This window comes from Apodemus sylvaticus, chromosome X (assembly GCF_947179515.1).
Source record: "Apodemus sylvaticus chromosome X, mApoSyl1.1, whole genome shotgun sequence".
Classification (NCBI taxonomy): Eukaryota; Metazoa; Chordata; class Mammalia; order Rodentia; family Muridae; genus Apodemus; species Apodemus sylvaticus.
In genome coordinates, this window is record NC_067495.1 from 38,261,159 (window position 1) to 38,281,381 (window position 20,223).

The following is a 20,223-nucleotide window of genomic DNA, read 5'->3' on the forward strand; positions in this document are numbered from 1 at the left end:
AGCTGTGTACTAGGTGTGGAATGTCACCCCACGGGCTCAAGTATTTTAACACTTGGTGTCCAGCAGGCAGCTCTGTATAGGAAGGTTCTGGACAAGCTTTAGGTAAAGTGGAGCCTCATAGGAGGAAGTAGATCACTGGAAGTGGGGCTCAAGGTTTGATAAATGCAATGGCTCAGGGAGTGGAATTGCTGGAGTAAGTGTGTCACTGTGGGCATGGACTCTGAGACCCTCATCCTAGATGTCTGAAAGCCAGTATTCTCTTAGCAGTCTTCAGATGCAAGATGTAAAACTCTTCAGTTCCTCCTGCACCATGCCTGAATGGATGTAGCCATGCTCCCATCTTGATGATAATGGACAGAGATAATGGCTGTAAGCCAGCCCCAATTAAATGTTGTTTTTATAAGAGTTGCCTTGGTCATGGTGTCTGTTCACAGCAGTAAAACTCTAATTAAGACAATAACCCTACTCTACTTCCTGCTTGCTCTTTCTATATGTGGCTACAATGTAAGCAGCTGTCCTCTACACATGCTCCTGTTGGCACCTTTATCCATGTTCTTCCTTAAGCTGCTTTATAAAGATTGTTTTATTACCGTATCAATGGGAAAAGAAATGGGAGACCCATCAAAATAGATGGTGGGAGGAATGCATCACACCAGAACCCACCATGCATCTTCTGCCCCTTTCTGCCCACCCATTTAAATAAAACCTTTATTTTTCAGTTAACCTCTGAAAACCCTTGACTGTCCCCACTCACCTATCCACCAGTTTCTTAGCGAAGCCGAAGTCTGTCAGTTTGATATGTCCTTCCCTGTCTAGAAGGATGTTTTCAGGCTTCAGGTCCCTATATACGATTTCCTTGGAGTGCAGGTATTCTATGGCACACACAATCTCTGTGGCGTAGAAGATTGCAGCAACTGAGGAGAATCGGCCACGATTACGAAGGTAGGTAAACAGTTCACCACCAGGCACGAACTCCATCAACATGTACAGGAAGTGGTTGTCATGGCCTGTCCAAAGTCTGCAAGACACAAGAGAGTGCATGATGGGTGTTGAGTTGGGTGCTCAAATGTGGATACTCATAGATGGATGGATATTGGTGATTGACAAACATTGATGACAAGATATGTGTACAGATTCCAGATATATACAGAGGCAGATGTTCTCCTTAATATACTGATATACACAGACACTAACAGGTGCATTTATGCAAATATGAAAATATACAGATATCAAGATAAATACACAAACAGATGCAAACATGTGCATGTGTCCTGGTTAGCTTTAACTGTCACCTTTATGATCCAGAGTCACTTGGAAAGGTACTCAGTGAAGAAATTTCCCAAATCATCCTAGCCTGTGGGCATGTCTGTGAGGAGGGTCTTCATTCAGCTGATTAGTTGATTAAAGTATGATGACCACACCTATGGAGGGTGGCACTATTCCCTGGCAGGGGGAAGATGTGCTGTCAGCTCTAACAAAGCCTGAAGTCACCTAGGTAGGGTCTCAGTGAAGTACTTCCCACATTAGATTGGCCTGTGGATGTGGGGAGTGTCCTCTTTGATAATTGACCCCACCCATCATGGATTGGGCTTCTTGGACTGGATGAAAGCTTTCTGCTTTTTGTTTCTGCTCTGACTTTCCTCTCAGATGGCTTATAACAGGAAAGTGAAAGCCAAGTAGCCAAGTTAACCCTTTCCTACTCAGTCCCTCTGGGTCATTGTTTTATTGTTACAGAATCAAAGCTGACCAGAAAGTAATGAAGATATTTGATAAGATATCTGATTTCAGTTCACCCAGATCATAAGGTTGTGCTTAGATGGACTGTGGATGTAGGTTGATATTAGTCCATCACAGGATGCTAAAACTGTGAGGACAACCTGAGGGTAGAGTTCACAAGGAGAGTATGTGCTAAGAGGTGGTATCGTAGGCGGGACCTTCACCAATACCAGAAGTTTAACCAAGACTATGTATGTATGTATGTATGTATGTATGTATGTATTTATCATTATCTATCAATTATTTATTATCTAGCTATTTAACCTATCTACTCTACCATCCACCACCTTTCTAACATCTATTGTTCATCCATCCATGATCTATCTTTATCATCTATATCATCTATCTATATCTGTCTACTATCATGTATATATACTATATATCTATCTATCCATCATATATCATGCAAGTAATTTCCACCCAACTACCACAAGGTTTTCATCCAGAAACATCATTGCTTTCCAGGGGTAAAAAGCAATGTCTACAGAGCAGTCTGACTATAAGCCCCTTGGATGGGAGGCTTCTCCCAGCATCCGCAGTAGGGCACTGGACCTTTCAAGAGTGCACAGTGCAGCCCACCCCGGACTTCATTTCTTGTTAGACCTCTGTGTGCACATCCCTCTGACATAAAGGTATGAGAGCACAAGGTGAGGGATCATGGTCTCCATGTCAAGCACAAACTTTCTGTGTCAAATTGACAGTACACGCTCATCCTGCCTAGAGAATGGTGCCACCCATGGTGGGTGGAATCCTATGTAGAACACTCCCACAGACATGTTCACAGGCCGGTCTGATATGGGAAATCTCTCAGTGAAACCATTCCCAGGGGATTTTGGGTTGTGCCAATTAATAGTTGAAGCGTATCATATTTTTCCCTGTCCTGGGAGCAGTGCCATGTACAGTAGGCTGAGCCTAATATTGACTCTTAGTAAAACCATTTGTAAATAAGCCCAGATTTCTGCAACAATGTAAGCTGAGATTTTCATCAGCCTTTCCCACTATGCTTGGCACCCCATGTTTCTTCAAGACAGCCTACTCCATGTTCATAGGCAACACATACAAGTTGGATGGATGACCTCAAAGTGTTCATAGACTTTAAAGACCTTAAGTAGCATGCATACCATCCTTGGAAGTTCAAAGACCTGCTAAGTTGTGTTCCCACAGCTGGACAGACACACAGTGTGCTCTGCCATGCTGTGAGTACAGCATGCAGGTCAAGTGCAAATCTCTAGAGCACTAAGTCACTCTGACCTAGTTTTTAACCCACCTGCTGAATCCTGTAAATGCAAAAATAAAGGAAGCAATGAGCGATGGTGCTGTGGCTGAGAGGAACACATTTTGGCTAATACTGAAGTCTGTGTAGAACTTAAGTTCCCCATGGTTCAAATATTATACACACACACACACACACACACACACACACACACATATATAATTTACTTATTTATTTGTATGTATGTGTCCCAAAATTACAATTACAGATGACTGTGTGCTGAGAGCTGAGTGCTGGGAACCAAACCCAAGTGATCTTCAAAAGGAGCAAGTACTCTTAACCACCAATCCTTCTCTCCAGCCACGGATGCTTTAGTTTTTATGCTATTCTAATGAATTTGGACTATAGTGCACTTACATCATGTTCTGACAGCATAGAATACTCTAGAATAGCATGACAATTGTGTAGTGGTGTTTCAATAATGCTATGCTGGGTAATTTACCCTCCCTGAAGGTCCCGGGGCTTGCTGAGTCCCAGGTCAGCAGGAGGCCTTGTCTCAAAACACTTAGTTTAAACTAAGGAATGACAACAGATTATCTAAGATCTCCACATGCATGTGCCCATATGGACCTTCACATACATGGACCTTTACATATGTATGTAAATACTTTTATATACATACATATTTCTAAAATTTAAAAAAGGGATTTAAGATTGTAAAAAATCATCAGTTGAGTTTTATATGGAAATCAAATGAATAATTAGCTTAGTCTGTCATCTTGACTAGAAGCTGTAACAAAAGACCCAGATCTTGGACTTACAGGGCCATAAACATTGAAGAGACTGTCAGAATCACGGCTCCTGGTCAAGTAACACAAAAAGTAGTTGCTATAAAAACTAATGAGTTGAGGCTTGAGAGATGGACCAGAGTTTAAGAACACTTGCTGCTGTTTTTTTTTCTTAATGTTGAATTCTTTTATTCTGTTAAAAGGTAATAAAATATACAGAACAAAACTTTCCCTTTTTAAAAATCCATATTATCTCTTATATATAAATACTATCCCCTAGAGCAGATCATTAGGTATGTAAGTCCAACAATGTATGTTAATAGGTAAGCATGAAAATTTTGTATGGGAGAGTCCTGTACTGTACACTCCGAAGGACTGCCGGAGACTCTGCCAGTAGTCTGAAGGAAGGAGACTGTGTGGGGGGGGGGCATGCTTTAGACTCAAATATCAAAATCATTTTCACCCCTCAACACAGAGATGGATCCTTCATAGAAATCAAGAACAAAATCAATTTCTCATTGTAAAGCTAGAGAAAAGTATGGCACCCGTGTGTGAGCCACAGTGCTGTTCCCAGTGACACTGAATCTTGTGTCATGAAGGCCAGCCCTCCAAATTCCTGCTCTAAACAGGAAGTGATCTGGTAACTGTCATAAAAATCTGGCCTGTTTGGCACTATGTGGTACAATTGGAAGTCCAGGGAGGAGTCCTCTGGGAGTCCACTGGGTCTCGGGATAGAACCTAGGCCCAGTAACTGCTCTTTAAGGGACTGGAACACAGCAAGGGGGTTTCTAGACTTAAGAGTACTAAAGAGCTGAATGTGACACCTGCTGCCAGGGTGCCCTTTGCCCTTGGTCCCGACCTAGCCTCTACATGGCCTTAAGTGAGGGTGCCCTTCGCCCTTGGTCCCTACCTAGCCTCAACATGGCCTTAAACTCACTGACGCGTTGCTTGGTGTTGCCCTGCCTCATCTGCCACAGCATCTTATACTTATCCTGGCCTTGCAGCATGTCCTCTTATTCTCATCCCGGGCCTGGGACAACTCGTTTCTCAGAGTCAGCAGCTGCTGCTGCATACACTTATTCTTCTCTGCTGCTTCTCCTCCTTGTGGTCATCCAGGATGCCCTCACTGGAGAGCTCGGCACTGTAGCACATGGGCTCTGCTCCCTCGTCCTGCAGTCCCTCCTGCACGTGGTAATTCACCAGCTTGTACACTGGGGGTGAATCCTATGCCTGTCTCTCCAGTTCTTCCTTGGCCTGCAGTGTGGCCATGTGATCGGACTCCAGACATTCAGCCTCTTCCTGGGCTCACCTCCTCTCTTCCTTTAGCTGGAGGGCCTTCTCAGTCTTCTCAGAGAGCTCTTTCTCTGCCCTCTTGGTCTTCTGCTCATAGTCCTGCAGCCAAAGCATCAGCAACTCCTTCTCTGGGAGCATCTGTTCCCCCCCCCCTCTAGTTTCTCTCTTCTTTTTGGTTTCCAACTGTTGTTCTTCCAGTTGCTTCTGGTGCTTCTCCTCCAGAGCCTGGGCCTTCATCTGCTGCACCTCGATGGTGTCGGGTTTCCTGGGGTGTATGTACAGCTCATGGTTCCCCATGCAGAGCTGCAGGATCCACTTGTTAATTCTTAGGCGCAGGGCATAGAACACAAAGTCGGGCGCCTTGCTGTTGATGGGGCTTGATGACAAACTTGTCGTTGAAAGAGATGCTCCTGATTTCACTCCAAGGGAAGCTGATTTTTGGGGTCAACTTGTCATCTTTCTCATAAATGTTAAGACCCAGGGGCATCGACTCCAAGCCAAAGGTCTGTTCCTTTCTTGTTTTTGAAATTGAGAGAGTTGATCCTATACATTTCCAGGTTCTGGACAATCTTCAGGTATTCTAGCATAGCACTGTCCTTGAGCATCCCTGGGTGTTCTGTGTGCCACACCTGGATCCGGTCCGCCCACTGGTCCCTGCTAGCTTGTGCTGTTCCATGACTCTCTGACAATCAGTCACTGGGAGCTTAGGTACCCAGACTTGTGCATTTCCTCATTATAATCTCCAAACTTGGCCTGAACTGCATAGGACCCCAGAAGCACTGCTGTCTCTGGGAGGGCAGTAGATCTCATCACTGAGGATCTCTTCCTTGACTTGCAGGAAGAAGAGCTTCTGTGTGATGTCCTGGATGAGTACCTCAGTGATGTCCTCGGGGTAGAACTTGGCCTGGAATTTGAACTGGACAGGGTTCTCCTTTCGAACCTCCAGTGTGGAGACCTTTTTATCAAGTTTCAACCAGCCGGGTGTGGTGGCGCACACCTTTAATCCCAGCACTTGGGAGGCAGAGGCAGGTGGATTTCTGAGTTCAAGGCCAGCCTGGTCTACAGATTGAGTTCCAGGACATCCAGGACTACACAGAGAAACCCTGTCTTGAAAAACCAAACCAAACCAAACCAAATCAAAACAAAAAAAAGTTTCAACCAGATAGGAAATCCTTTGTTGACTACATACTGGAGGCCCAAGGAACACACTTCCCAGAGGCCAATAATCTTTACCACCTAATCAAAGAGCTGCTTCTTGGTGGTGTCTGGCAGGATGGTAAACTCCAGCTCTGCATTCATGGTGGTCATCTGGATGTTGATTGGCTTGGGCATCTTGGCTGGCTGGAGACTCTGCATGGGTCCTAGGCAAGTTGGCTGTGCGGCAGAGGGAAGCCCTCCACTTGCTGCTCTTAAGGTTGTAAGTTGGATTCCAAGCACTCAGTTGAGCAGTTTCAAACTACAGTTTCAAGGAAATATAGCCCTCTCCTGTGGCCTTTGTGTGGTACTGAGCTCACGTGCACGGTCACACACAATGACTAATAAATCAAGACAAAACCTGGATAGCATCATCTCCCACCTCATACCACTGAACTACAAGTACTCTATCCACTGATCTACAGATTCTCTACCCACTGATCTGCAAGCACTCTTCCCACTAAGCAACAAGCACTGTTATTAGCTGAGTTGCAAGCACTCTATTCACTGAGCTACAAGTACTCTATTCTATGAGCTGCAAGTAAGTACTCTACCCACTGAGGGATAAGCTCTTACTACGTAGCTATAAGCACTCAATCAACTGAGGTACAAGTATTCTATCTACCGAGTTACAAACAAGCACTGTAGTCACCAAGCTACAAACACTATTAGCTAAGCTAAAAGCACTCTATCCACTGGGCTACAGCCCTGGCACCACCCTTATAATGCACTCTTGAGAGAATAACCTTAGGGAGGTGAGGATGTGAGAAAGAGCCAGGAACTCACAGTTTAATGAGGAATGGATGGTTTATTTCCTTGAGGACTGCTTTCTCATTCTGGACATGCTGTTCCTGCTTCAGGCGAATGACATCTGGGATGCTCATAATCTTCAAGGCACAGTATCGCCTGCCTGTTTTCTCCTTCACCAGGTTTACACGGCCAAAGGTTCCAGTGCCTGAGGAAGACAATACATCCAGTCAAGGATCAGGAAAACAAAACATACCTGAGGCATGGACACTGTGCCAACCTGGGGCCTTAAAATTGAACAGAGGGAAAGAAACTTAGATGAGCACTGAGTTCAGTAGAGATATGTTTTCACATATAACTGTCAATTAAGGGGCTAGGGAGATGGCTCTGGGGGTAAAGAGCTTGCCTTGGGGGATAGATGGACAGATAGCCACTCAACAAAGTTTCCTGTGATGTCTGTCCACAAGCATGCTATTGCATACAACTACAAATATGCACAGTAGACCAAAACTTAAAATGCTATGTGCATTGGAGAGTGAAGCAGCCATGGGAAGAGCTAAGATGCTGGACTTGGTGACTCCTGGTGGGGAACTTTGAATCCTTGCTCTCTCTTGTCTGCCACATCTTCCTCTTCCACCTCTAGCTGCCTCCACTGTCTCCTACTCCCTTCCCTTCTCTTCCTCTAGGACTTTCTGCTTCTTCTCTTTCTGAATCTCTCTGTTCCTCTTGCCTTTCCTTCTTCACAAAGCTCTATGCCTCCTCTGCCCTTTCATCTCTTCTTTTCTTATTTCCCTCCTAATTATTCTTCATTTTCCTCCATCTGCATCTCTCTCTATGCCCCTTGTGTTTCTTTTCTCTTCCAGCTCTATATCCATCTCTTACTCTTACTCTTTCTTTTCCATTTCAATCTATATACAAACTCATCTACTCTCACTCACCCACATCCATCCCCCATTCCTTCATCCACCCCTCCCTCCCTCCCCATCCCAGCCTTTAAACATAGTTGCCTTCTGCCTTATGACAATTTTGATGCATAGCCCTCTCACTTATCATGTAGCTATGTACTCCAAAAATGCAAACCTCATAAAATTTCATTCTTTTCTCACCATTAAAAAATATGCACTCAGTGATCAGTGGATGTTAGCCCAAAAGCTTGGAATACCCAAGATACAATTCACAGACCAAATGAAGCTCAAGAAAGAAGAACAAAGTATGGATACTCTGGTCCTTCTTAGAAGGGGTAACAAAATAATCATAGGAGGAGATACAGAGACAAAGTGTAGACGACCAGAGACTGAAGGAAAGGCCATCCAGAGACTGCCCCATCTGGGGATCCATCCCATATACAGTCACCAAACCCAGACACTATTGTAGATGCCAAGAAGTGCTTGCTGACAGGAGCCTGATATGGCTGTCTCCTGAGAGTCTCTGCCAGAGCCTGACAAATATGAGGCAGATCCTGGAAGCCAACCATTATCTGAGCATGGGAACCTCAATGGAGGAGCTAGAGAAAGGACTGAAGGAGCCGAAGAAGTTTGAAACCCCATAGGAAGAACAAAAGTAGCAACCAACCAGATCCTCCAGAGCTCCTAGGGACTAAACCATCAAACAGGAGTACATTTGGAGGGACCCATGTCTCCAGCTGCATATATAGTAGAGGATGGCCTTGTCTGGCATCAATGGGAGGAGAGGCCATTGGTTCTGTGAAGGCTTGATGCCCCAGTGTAGGGAATGCAAGGACTGGGAGGCAGGAACAGGTGGGTGGGTGGGTGGTATAACATCCTCATAGAAGCAGTGGGAGTGAGGATGAGATGGGGGCTTTGGGGAGGGGGGAGACAGGGAAAGGAGATAACATTTGAAATGTAAATAGAGAAAATATCTAATAAAAAAATACAGAATGCTCCCCACAGCAAGCTAGAGCTTGATACAGGATCAAGAAGGACACACCCACAGCTAGACAGCAGGCTGAACAGCCCAATAATCACAAAAATATGTTCAGTACTAAAGTTGTTTAAAAGGGATGACAGGCATGATCTGTCATGCTCAGCCTCAAAAACATTTTTTTTTTTTTACTTCTGTTATCTAGGCTTGTAATAAATTAATTGGGATATAAAATAGGTCTTGGGTACTTAAGATTTTTTGTTTGCTTGTTGTTTGTTTTTGTTTTAAGAAAAGGTGATGTCTCTCAGTCAGGAGACACCTGCCACAGAATACACAGGAATGGAGGAGGCACAGAGAGTCATAAGTGGCCTTGAGTGGAAGCTAGGACTGGCCTACAGTGGATCAGATGGATAGAAAGTGTGGGTGAGAATATTTATAGACATTTTAATGGGGAATGTGATAATCAAGCTGAAAATGCTTAAAATAACCTCATTCTGCTCCAGGCTACCCCTGAATGTCTAGTTCACTGATGTAGGAAATCCTACCCTGAGGGTCCTGGAACCAAAAAGTACGCTGAGCCCCAGTGTTCTCTCTCTTTGCTCCTGCCTCCACGATGGGTCGGCAGCAGTCTGAGCCAGAATAATCTCCTTCCCTTAAATTCCTATTATCAGGCATTTTGTCACAGCAAAATGAGAAAAGCAAGTGTCTCGACACTGGAACCCCTGCCTGTGCTTCTGATTGGTGGATCACATGTCACCTTTGTGCTCAACATATAGACCGTGAAGAGAGACTATGACAGCTGTACTGCGATGTGCAGTCCACAGGATGGCTTCTGCATCAGATGGCTACCGACTTGTTTCCTTCACACTTGTGCCTGCGACTTGTGGGTGCAGAAACAGCTGGTGGTGTTGATTACACAGAGCAGAGAGCTGCAGAGCCAAGCACAGGCTGAGAGAGAAACCTAACACCGTGGAAAAGAACAGTGTAGCAGAGTGCCAACTGCCAGAAGCTGTCAGAACAAAGCCAAGCAAAAGTACCAGAAAGTCTCAGGGTAAGGTGCTATTTACTGCCTAGTGGGAGAAACTTAGCTTACTGGGGGCATGCCAGTGAAGGAAACACTGGGACTTGTCTTCTTTTTATGTATCCTGGCCACTATTGTGGTAAGTAGCTCCCATGATGCTCCGAATCTCCACAGGTTCAAACCAACAGAGCCATGGATGGATGCCTCTGATAACACAAGCCAACACAAATTATTCTTCTTTACAAATTTATAATGTCAAAGATCTTGTCACAACAATGGAAAGCTAGCTAATACACATTCCACACCTATTTTCAAAGTCTGTAAAAAAAACTTGTGTTGTCATTGGACTCAAACCTAAGTGGCCTGTCCTTACACCTCCTCCACTCCTAATCCCTTGGTTGTAAGCCACCAACACAACCTACATTCACTCAAATGCATGTTGTATATGCCCATCCCAGTCAATGTCCCAGCATCCCTATGTGATACGAAATCACTTCACCTTTTATGCTTAAGCTAAAGCTATTTATACCAGTCACTATAGTGGAGTCCCTTGACCTATAAGGCAACTCTGAGGTCACAGGTCATCAAGGTAACAAACAACACCTAAATTCATTGTAAATTATTTTATAGCCCTATCAGATTCCAAGGCTGCCTTCCACAGCACAAGGATGAGTGGCCTTGCCCATAGGACAAACAAACAAAGAACCCATATGACTACCTCAGAGGAAGAAGATCCAGTCCACACACATGCTCTACAAATGGTAGCCAAGTGCCCCATCCATGGACACCTGGAACCTTTCAAAGGTACTTTTCTGCATGTCTGACCTGGTGAGGGGGAAATGTAAATTTTTATGTGTTTAACAAGGCTCCTGGGGTAGCTGAAGAAGAAGTTACACGGAAGTGGCCCAGATGCCCAGAACTAGGTTTCAAAAGCCAATGTGCACAAGCAGGGAGAATTCCAGTAGACTGTGAAGATACATACAGGTCCTTTCCTTTTCTCCATCATATTGGAAAATTGTGGTTTTTTGTCCACAGTCAATACAGCATCTGAGGATGGGCTAGGGGTGCAACTCAGCAGTGGAGCTCATGACTGGCATAAATTAGTTCCTTGTGTGCATCCCCAGCACCTCCCACAGGTGCAATAACAGCAACAATAAGAGCAATAACAACCCAATAAAAAATTGGAAAAGAAATTGAAAAAAGAGAAATGCTTAAAATTTACCCCCACTTAAAACTGTACATAAAATTAGAACAGTGGCTATATATATATATATATATATATATATACATATATATATATATATATATATATATATTCTATTTTTATGTTTCTCTTGTACTGGAGTTGTGTGTAATCATTGTATATGTCAACACTGAGTTGTGAATAGTGGTTAGCACTATTTCTTGCTTTATTTTGACAACATAATTGTATTAAATGAAATATTTACTAATTATATGCAGTAAAATAAATGTACAAAACAACAAAAAAGATAGTGATACTACTACTACTACTATTACTACTACTACTACTATTACCACTACTACTACTACTAAGTTTGCTCTTGGGCTGTGTGTGTAGTATCTCAGTGACTGGTTACCTAGCATACATGAGGCCCTGGGTTCCAGTCCATACCCCCAAATAATAATAATAATAATAATAATAACAACAACAATAGGGTTATTATTATTATTATTATTATTATTATTACTATTCCTCTCACATTCTAAACCCAGCCTCAGATAGGAAAATATAAACAGAAGAGTGAACTGGAAACACAACCCAGATAATTCCTGAAGGAGCCAAGTATCAGGTACAGCAGTGTGTCATTAGCTCAGATGGCCTCCCACAGGAAGAGCCAATCTACTAAGCCACAAGTGCCCTATCCACAGAATTACAAGCTCTGTATCAACTGAGTTCTACCCTCAGACTCAGGGAGAAGTGTTTTCAAAATCAAGGAAGTGTGAAGCCATGGTGGTTATTTCAGATAGGAATAAAACTAAAAGTAGGATATTTAGTGTAGTATGCATGGAGCCCAGGGCGAAATCCCAAGCTTTGCATAAATTCAGACTAGTAAGGTAGGCTTTAATCCTAGCACTTCTAAAGTAAGGTAAGGAAGGTAAACAGTGGTTTGAGGGCAGACTGGCATACACAGTGAGTTGCAGGAAAGCCTGAGCTACACTAGGAGACTCTGGAAAGAAAAGGGGAGCACAGAGGAGACTTAAGAGGGAGTAGATTTTCTTAGTGTGAGTGAGGCTCTATATTCAATACCCAGCACTTCAAAGAATAAAATAAAATGAAAGTATAAATACAGAGAATGCCCAAAGATGCATAAATCCTCAGGAGAATAAAGGTGCTATCCTTAGTGTGTGGTTAGATTAAGACTAGAGCATCCAGGCTCTAAAGGAGATTGAATCAAGAAGCATTGGCCTATGTGACTGACACTGTGACTTCCTGCTCTCCTTTTGGGTGATGTCCCCAATCCAGCCCTACCCCTGTAGGAAAATCATCCTAAAATTCACTCTAGGACCACCAGTGACTCATGACAAGTGCCTGAGAGAGAGAGAGAGAGAGAGAGAGAGAGAATAGTTTATCATCTTTAGTGATTCAGGATGAGGATGCCAAGGGTTGAGCAGGAAATGTACACACACAGCCAAGGCTTAGGGGTTGAGAGGAAGACAGGACAGATTCTTTATACCATCAGGAGAAAACAGTCAGGAAAAGGAACCTGAAAGAATATATCAGGGCAGTGAGCAATTCAAGATGACTGACTTGGATGGGATTCTAGATGGTTTAGTTAAGAAGGTCCAGGGTGGGTGGTATTCAAATGGCTCAGGTTACATGCTATTCAAGATGACATACATAGCTTCAAGGCAAAATGACACAGGTTACGTGGAATTTAAGATGGCTCAGGGTGGGTGGGGTTCAAGATGGCCCAGGTAGGTTCAGTCAGCATGGCAGAGAACAGGAAATATCCAAGTTGGCACACAGTGGGTAGGCTCACCTGTTATCCTTCATCCTAGGGTGGAAATATGAGGTACAGGTTCATCAGCCCCCTACTCCCCATCTCCTGCTGGCCTCAAAGAAGATCCTCCCAACCACGCCCTGCTCCTGGGTGCTCTAGACATCCTGTGGTCATATCTCTCCAGCCCATGATCCTTCAGTTTCTGTTGGGGTAGATGCTTGGTTTGAATGACAGTGAGGCCCCATCTCATAAACCACAATGAATTAGAAGGTAGCACTCAGGGAGGTGATGACATGGTGAGGGGCATTGTGTACAGCACTCTACCTTTAGGGACTTTGCAAGAGAATACAGCCCAGTGCACTATGGGTGAACAAAATCTTTGCTCTGCACAATGGGACTGGCCTAGAAAGAGGCAGAAACTGTCCTTGTACAATGTGGGTGTGCATATACAAAGTGTATATCTGCATATTCATGAATGTTATGCAAATCCCACAGCCTACACCATTACTAATGATTAGGTTGTATGGTGGTGAGAGTGGGGCTTGCAGAGAAGATGACTTCATGGGGGCAGAAGCATGACATAGTTGCTCTCCTTGCATCAGTAGAGATGAATGCTGGTGACTTGGCAATATGGGTGGGTAATTGATTTCTTTTCCATTTTAAGCACTCTGGGTCCCTACCCAAGCACAGGATCCTTCCTCCTCAATGATCTGGGCTCCAAGTGTCTCCTAAATAGTTCTAAATTTGGATTAATGTCACTATGGACTACCAGATGGTATCAATGCATCTCAGAGCTCAAACCCCCAATCCCCACCTGACCCCCAGCCATTCCTCTCTAGTGTATAAGACATTAGCCTGTCAGAGCATCTGACAGCTACTCATGTGACTCTTAATCTAAAGAGGATGTTCCCATCCAGACAGACTGTAGATGCCATGCCATTGTAGGACTGAGGATTTAGTACTGGCTTTCCATAAGGCAGCGGGCCATGGAAGCACTGAACAGTAAACTGAGGCACAGGACACAAGAGATCATGGCTGAGTCCTGGGAAACAAGAGTGCAGAAGACCTGCTGGACAGAGAAGGCCTGTTCAGCTAATGTAGATCTGAGATTCACTGGGTTACAAGAATTCTGCCCATTGAGCTACAGGCAGTCTACCCAGCATGTCACAAGCACTCTACCCACTTAGTTCCACTCACTGAATGCAAGCATTGTACTGAGCTACAAGCACTCTACCCAATGAGCTATAAATACTCTACTGAGTCACATGCACTGTATCCATAGATTCACAAGCAGTCTTCCCATCAAGTTGTAAGCACCATCCAACCAAGCTAGCACCATCTCAACTAAGCTACAAACACTGTACCCACTGAGTCACAGCCACAGCCTGGAATGTTTGCTACTTGAGTATCCTAATGAATAGAAAAATGAGCTTCAGGTCAGACACAGAAGCAACATTTATTTCCTGGAGAATGCAGAGTGGGGTGTGTGCTGGGGACTAGGGATGCAGGAGGTGTCTTTGTGTATGTGCATGTAAAAGTATGAGCAGGGAGGTATTCCATGTGGATTTGGGTGGTATGTACTTATTAGGCATCAGTAGTTCAAGGTCAGCCTGATCTACACAGCAAATACCAGGACAGCCAGGGCTAAACATGGAGGCCCTGTCTTGAACTCCCCCGAAACTCCATATTTGTCATAGAACACCATCTAAATTTATGTGAGGACTCAGTGAAGAGAGCCCTTGTAGCTCAGTTTTGTGGTTATACAATATGAAAGGATGAATGGGGGATAGGGAAGGCTGATGTGTGCACCCAGGTCTTTCTAAAAGGTTTTGACCCCCACACTTGTGCTGCCCCCTTCCCTTGTTTACACAGTAAATAAGTGAATTTAAAAATTAACAAAGGAGCCAGGTCTGGTGGCACAGATATTTAATCCTAAAACTTTGGGAGGCAGGGGCAGGCACATCTCTAGGAGTTAGAGGCCCAGAGCTATGTAGAGGGTCCTTGTTTTCAAAAACAAACAAACACAAAAAAGGAAAAGAGGAAGGAAGGAAAAAGGAAGGAGTGGGGTACCAGCTAAGGTGCTGAGATGTGGGAGGGAGAGGGAGGGTGGAGGGGGAGGGGGAAGGAGAGGGAGAGGGGGGAGGGAGGGGGAGGGGGAAGGAAAGGGAGAGGGGAAGAGAGGGAGAGGGGGAGGGGAAAGGGAGGGGGAGGGGGGAGGGGGGAGGGAGGGTGAGGGAGAGGGAGAGGGAGAGGGAGAGGGAGAGGGAGAGGGAGAGGGAGAGGGAGAGGGAGAGGGAGAGGGAGAGGGAGAGGGAAGTAAACAGACAGAAAAGGGTGGACAACCAGTTGAGGTGCCAAGTGCCTGCGTGAGTCCCTGTGGTACCAGCACTGGAAAAGCTAAGGATTGCCTGGAGTCTCCAGCCAGCTTTGGGCTATGCAGTGACTTTCTGGTCAAAGTCTGAAAAAAACATAGGGGGCAATCCCGGTTCCCAGCACCCCATAACAAATCTGTGGTGGAGTGGGGCTTGGTTCCCAGCACTCAGAAAGGGGTGGAGGGGGAATGCGTAGTTTAAGGTCATCCTTGCTACACAGTGATGGAAAGGCCAGGTTAGAATACAACATCATAAATAAATAAACGACATCAAGCAGCTCAGTTTTCCTCAAAAGTCAACCAAATGCTGAGATGCAGCGAGTGTAAGCCAGCTTCCAAGAGGGAACCAGGATCAAACTCAAGCCCTTTTACCCGCCACCGATCCATCTCACCATTTCACCTGCTCAGCTGAGAAAGTGTTAACCGTCCCTCAGCCTAGCCCTGAACCCTGATTTGACTTCCTCACTTCCAACACCAGGGTGGGCGGAGAAGCCTCCAGAATCTCTGCCCCCCCCCCCCCGGCTGATCAGAGGGCACCAATCCCTCCCTCTGTCCTTCCTCCATCCTCCCGGAACACTTTCCTAATAATCAACACACCACCCCAGGCACAACTGTCTTAGCGACCGAAGTTGCGGAGAAGCCCTTTACTCCTGGGCTTCAGAAGACTTAGGAAGGTGCTGCCCATGTTTCACGTGATCCTAGCTCCCTCACAGCACCCCAGCCCGTTTGGGGATCCACCGGCTTCCCTAGCAACCTGCGGGGTCACGGGGTTACCAAGTTTGGAGCCACTAAAGAAAACGAAACCCAGGCGCACACAAGATGCCGGGAAAACGTCCCCGAAGGGTCTTTTGGGGTCACGCGTCCCCTCGATCCCACAAGGGGTCCACATTGGGAAGGCTGAATGCGATCCTGAGAAATCTTGGGCATGAGCGGGTGCGCAAGCGTCAGGGAGGCCGGGCGTGGTGTCCCAAGGGTGACTGGCACCCCAGTAGGGAGCTACCGAGTCCCCAAGGTGAAGTCACCCTCCTGAAAGCTCTGTGACGTGGGGCTGCCCCATTTCCGGGGGCCCAGTACTGAACGTGGGGAGATAGAAATCCGAGGGTCGCTCCTAAGCCGCGTCCCCACGCACAAGTTCTCACTCAGTTCTCACTCACCCACGGTGGCTATGGTGTCCCAATCTTGTAACGAGTGCCCCGCCTTCTGCGACGATGTCCTGGGTTGGGGGTCCGCGGCGGGTGCCGAGACCTTGGTGCCCGCGGAGTCATGTTCTCTGGCCTTAGGATCTTTTACGGCCGCCGCGGCACCAGCGGGCGACTCCATGGGGCGGGGGGCGCACGGTGTGACAGCGCCACAACGGCAGCCTGGGCATTAGCAGTTGGCTCGCACGCGCGTCCGGGAGCTCGCGGCTGAGAGGACAATGGAAGCGAACTCAGCCGGGCTCAGAGTGGTGGGAGGGACTTTTGAAAGTCGCCCTAGGGCTCCACGGACGCGCGTGGGGTCCGCGGGACCTGAGCCAACCGCAATGCTCTTCATGCCCGGCGGAAGCCGTTTGGGCGGGGACGGCTCGTGCCGGCGGGGGAGTGGGGTTTCTCGATGACGCGAGGAGGAGGAGCCTTCGCCACGCACCGCCTTCTTGAGTAAGACGCGGAGGAGCCCGGACGTTGGCACCACCCTGCCTATTGTTACTCCCGCGGTGCCCAAGGGATGTACCTGCAGCTTGACACACACACACACACACACGCCTGTTCCTCCAGGATGTATCTGCAGCTAGACACACACACACACACACACACTCACACTCACACACGCGCGCGCGCTCGCGGCTGTTCCTTAGGGATGTACCTGCAGCTTCACACATACACACGCGCGCGCGCGCGCATACACGCGCGCACTCCTGTTCCTCCCCCTTGGCAGGAAGCGGGAAGAAAAAGGTGCAGGAACTTCCGGCTGCTGCTGGAGGTTATTACCCGCAGAGCTTGAGCAATGGGTAGAAGCACCAGGAGGAGGAATCCGGGTGGGGCAAGGTTTCTCCGCACTCTCAGGGGATTGAACTCCTGGAGTTCTGCAGTCCCCGAGTGCCGCCCTCCCGAAAGCCGGGGCTCTCAATGGTCCTGCTGCACCTGCTGATCCAGAGCCCAGGGACTCCCGAGTAGACAGGGTTTCCTGGGACTTGTACTAGCTATGCGGCATCAAACAGGCCTGGGCTCGCAGGGACTGCTGAGAACTGGGTGCTTTACAGACCACAGCCACCACCTGCAAGGTGAGGGCGGTGTTTCATTGAGCCTGGAATGCAAAGAATGCAGTCCCTGGGCTGCTCAGAGCATGCGCACCTTACTGCCCTGCTCTTAGCTTTGAGGCACTGCATCCTGAGTCAGGGATGAAATGGGGCCCATCCACTCTTAACTTTATGCCCTGATGTTGCTGTTGCAAGCAGATGACAAGTATGCTGACTTTGGAAACAAGGATGCCTGCTGTTTCTTTCTCTCTTTCTCTTTCTCTTTTTCTTTCTTTCTTTCTTTCTTTCTTTCTTTCTTTCTTTCTTTCTTTCTTTCTTTCATTCTTTCATTCTTTTGTTTCACATTGAGAACATTCTCTCATTCAATAAACACTTAGTACATGCTAGGACCTGATAATTCACTAATCAGAATGCACGGAGCATGGTATTATTTTGGGTTTGGTTACACTATGACAAAATTGAAGCCTGATCCCAGACCTTAGTAGACCCCCAGACTTTAGTCCAGCTGATTCCATGATGAAAGTACGATTCAGGTTATAACACTCAAAATGAAGACAGCGCCACCTACCAAAACTATCAAAGCCCTTAGTTCTGGGAAAGTTTCTAAATGTACTAAGCTTGCATTTTGACTTCTGTAGTTCCACTTCTGGCTAACTGTTCTTGTTAAAATATGTCAACCCAGCCGGGCGGTGGTGGCGCATGCCTGTAATCCCAGCACTCTGGGAGGCAGAGGCAGGCGGATTTCTGAGTTTGAGGCCAGCCTGGTCTACAGAGTGAGTTCCAGGACAGCCAGGGCTATACAGAGAAACCCTGTCACGAAAATACCAAATCCAAAAACCCAGAACATAGTTTCCATTTTAAAACCTCACTCCAAGAAAGGCTTGGGGTACATTGGGAACCCAAGCACCCAACGTAGTCTCTGGAAGTCTAACAAAGACTTTCTATTGCCTCAAACCCGTGTCCATGCGGTCTTTGGTGAATATCTCACAACAAAAAGCATTTATTCAATTCACCAAACATTGACCTGATAAGCCAAATACTGTATGAGACTGGATGCTCTAGCAATTAGGATCTGAATTTGAATCTCTGGCACCCACGTGAAGCATATACACATCTGCCTAAGGCAAGGGGATGGCCAGAATTGTTCCAGTGTGCTCCTCTGCCCACCTCCTTCCGCATGTGCACATTACCACGCACCCTGGGGTCTGCCACGGCCCTAACAGGTGTTGTCTTCCAGAAACCCAGGGTGATGTTAGGCCTAGCACCGAGGGAGAGCTGGAGACTCAGTATCTAGGGCAGCCCTACTGTGACTGTGATTTCCCCTTCCTGTCACATAGTGGGTCTCATTTTTTTCATGCTTTGCTCTTTGCAGTCTTGTTTTGTTCCCACATAGCCATCACTTTGTCCCCCTGGTCTGGCGGACCCAGGCCTCTCGAATTGGGCGCTCTTATGGAGCTTCTCCGTGCTCTGCTGACGTCATCTGCTTGACGGCTTCAGGGTCTCAGCGGTTGAACACTGGTGAGAGCTGGGAGTCACCTGGGGTCACAGCACTTGCACATGCACCTGAAAGCAGCCTGTGCTTTGGCCTGAACAAAGGTTGTTGAACCTGTGCATTATTTATTGGTACCTCGAATCCTGACAGGCAGAGCTGGTTTGCTAAAAATCAACTGTCACTGATAACTGAAGTGAAACTGCCTCAGACTCAGCACATGTGCTATGTAGATCTCAAAGCTTTCAAGATGGCAAGGAATCTGCTCCTACCAAAAGTATGATAGAAATACAGAAAAATAAAGCAAAGGAAACGTGGCCAGTCTAAGGTTGGATATAGGGCTAGGGGTAGGGCTCAGTGGATAGAGTGCTTGTAGATCAGAGGGTAAAGCAATGGAAGCTTGTTTGGTATACTATTAGATCTAGGATGGCCCAGAGTGGATCAGATTCAAGATGGTGCAGGTTGGGTTGAATCTAAGAGTGGAATCCAAAATGGCGCAGAGTGGGTGTGATACAAGATGGTGCAGGCACTCTTAGGTGGTGCATGGTGTATGAGGCTTCCTTGTCAGGCCCCAGGGAGGATCCTTTCAGTCCTTTCCAGCTCCTGAATGACTCATGGGGGGCCCATTTTCTCCTCATGGGTGGCTCGGTTTCTCTTCCCTATCAGTGATTGTTGGGAAAATGCTGCTTTCTGCCCTTTGTTCAGTTCCTATATTTGGCGGTGAAGTTGCAAGTGAGTTTCAGAGGGTTCTTGTTTTTTAAATAAAAGTCACTCTCTTTGCTGTTAGTTGGGGAGTTTGTCATAGTAACAGGAAAGAAATCAAAACATGAGCTACATCAATGAGGCTGATGTCAAATGCAGAAATTCTTCAGCCTCAGCTTCTTAAGCGAGAACTCAAAGGTTTCACGATGGCAAGGAATCTTAAAATTTCAGATGTGTGCTAGTATACCCACCCGGGTGCTACCTGAAAATATTAAAAACAAACAAACAAAACATCGAGTTTGATGGCTGGGTCTGTAAAGGCACTTGTGTCAGGCCTGATGAGAGGTGAGAGAAGAACCTTCTGTAAACTTAAAACTTTAAGGGTTTGTGGGTTTGGTGTAGTGTTAATAGATGCATCTTGTCAACAAAGCATTTGGGTTTCCTTGCAGTCAGTTATATGATTGACAAGGAGGTGGGTGGAGCTTAAGTGCACTGGTGAAAAGTGTGTACTTGCTTTCAGTGAGGTGTCAAGTTACCCATGGGGAGGAA

At 46.3% G+C, this 20,223-nt stretch overlaps 1 protein-coding gene and 1 pseudogene across 2 annotated transcripts in view; both read right to left on the reverse strand.

Moving 5' to 3' along the window:
• Prkx (protein kinase cAMP-dependent X-linked catalytic subunit) overlaps positions 1 to 16,791 on the reverse strand; it is a 50,024-nt gene extending 33,233 nt beyond the window's left edge. For both annotated transcript variants that reach the window (XM_052170670.1, XM_052170669.1), the window contains exons 1-3: positions 16,402 to 16,791; positions 7,051 to 7,219; positions 755 to 1,018 (exon numbers count right to left, since the gene is read on the reverse strand). In XM_052170670.1, the coding sequence (XP_052026630.1) occupies positions 755 to 1,018; positions 7,051 to 7,219; positions 16,402 to 16,567 (599 nt within the window). In that variant the 5' untranslated portion in view covers positions 16,568 to 16,791. The remainder of the gene's footprint in view (positions 1 to 754; positions 1,019 to 7,050; positions 7,220 to 16,401) is intronic.
• On the reverse strand, positions 4,644 to 6,402 carry LOC127675431 (ezrin-like; annotated as a pseudogene).
• Positions 16,792 to 20,223: the final 3,432 nt, after the last annotated feature.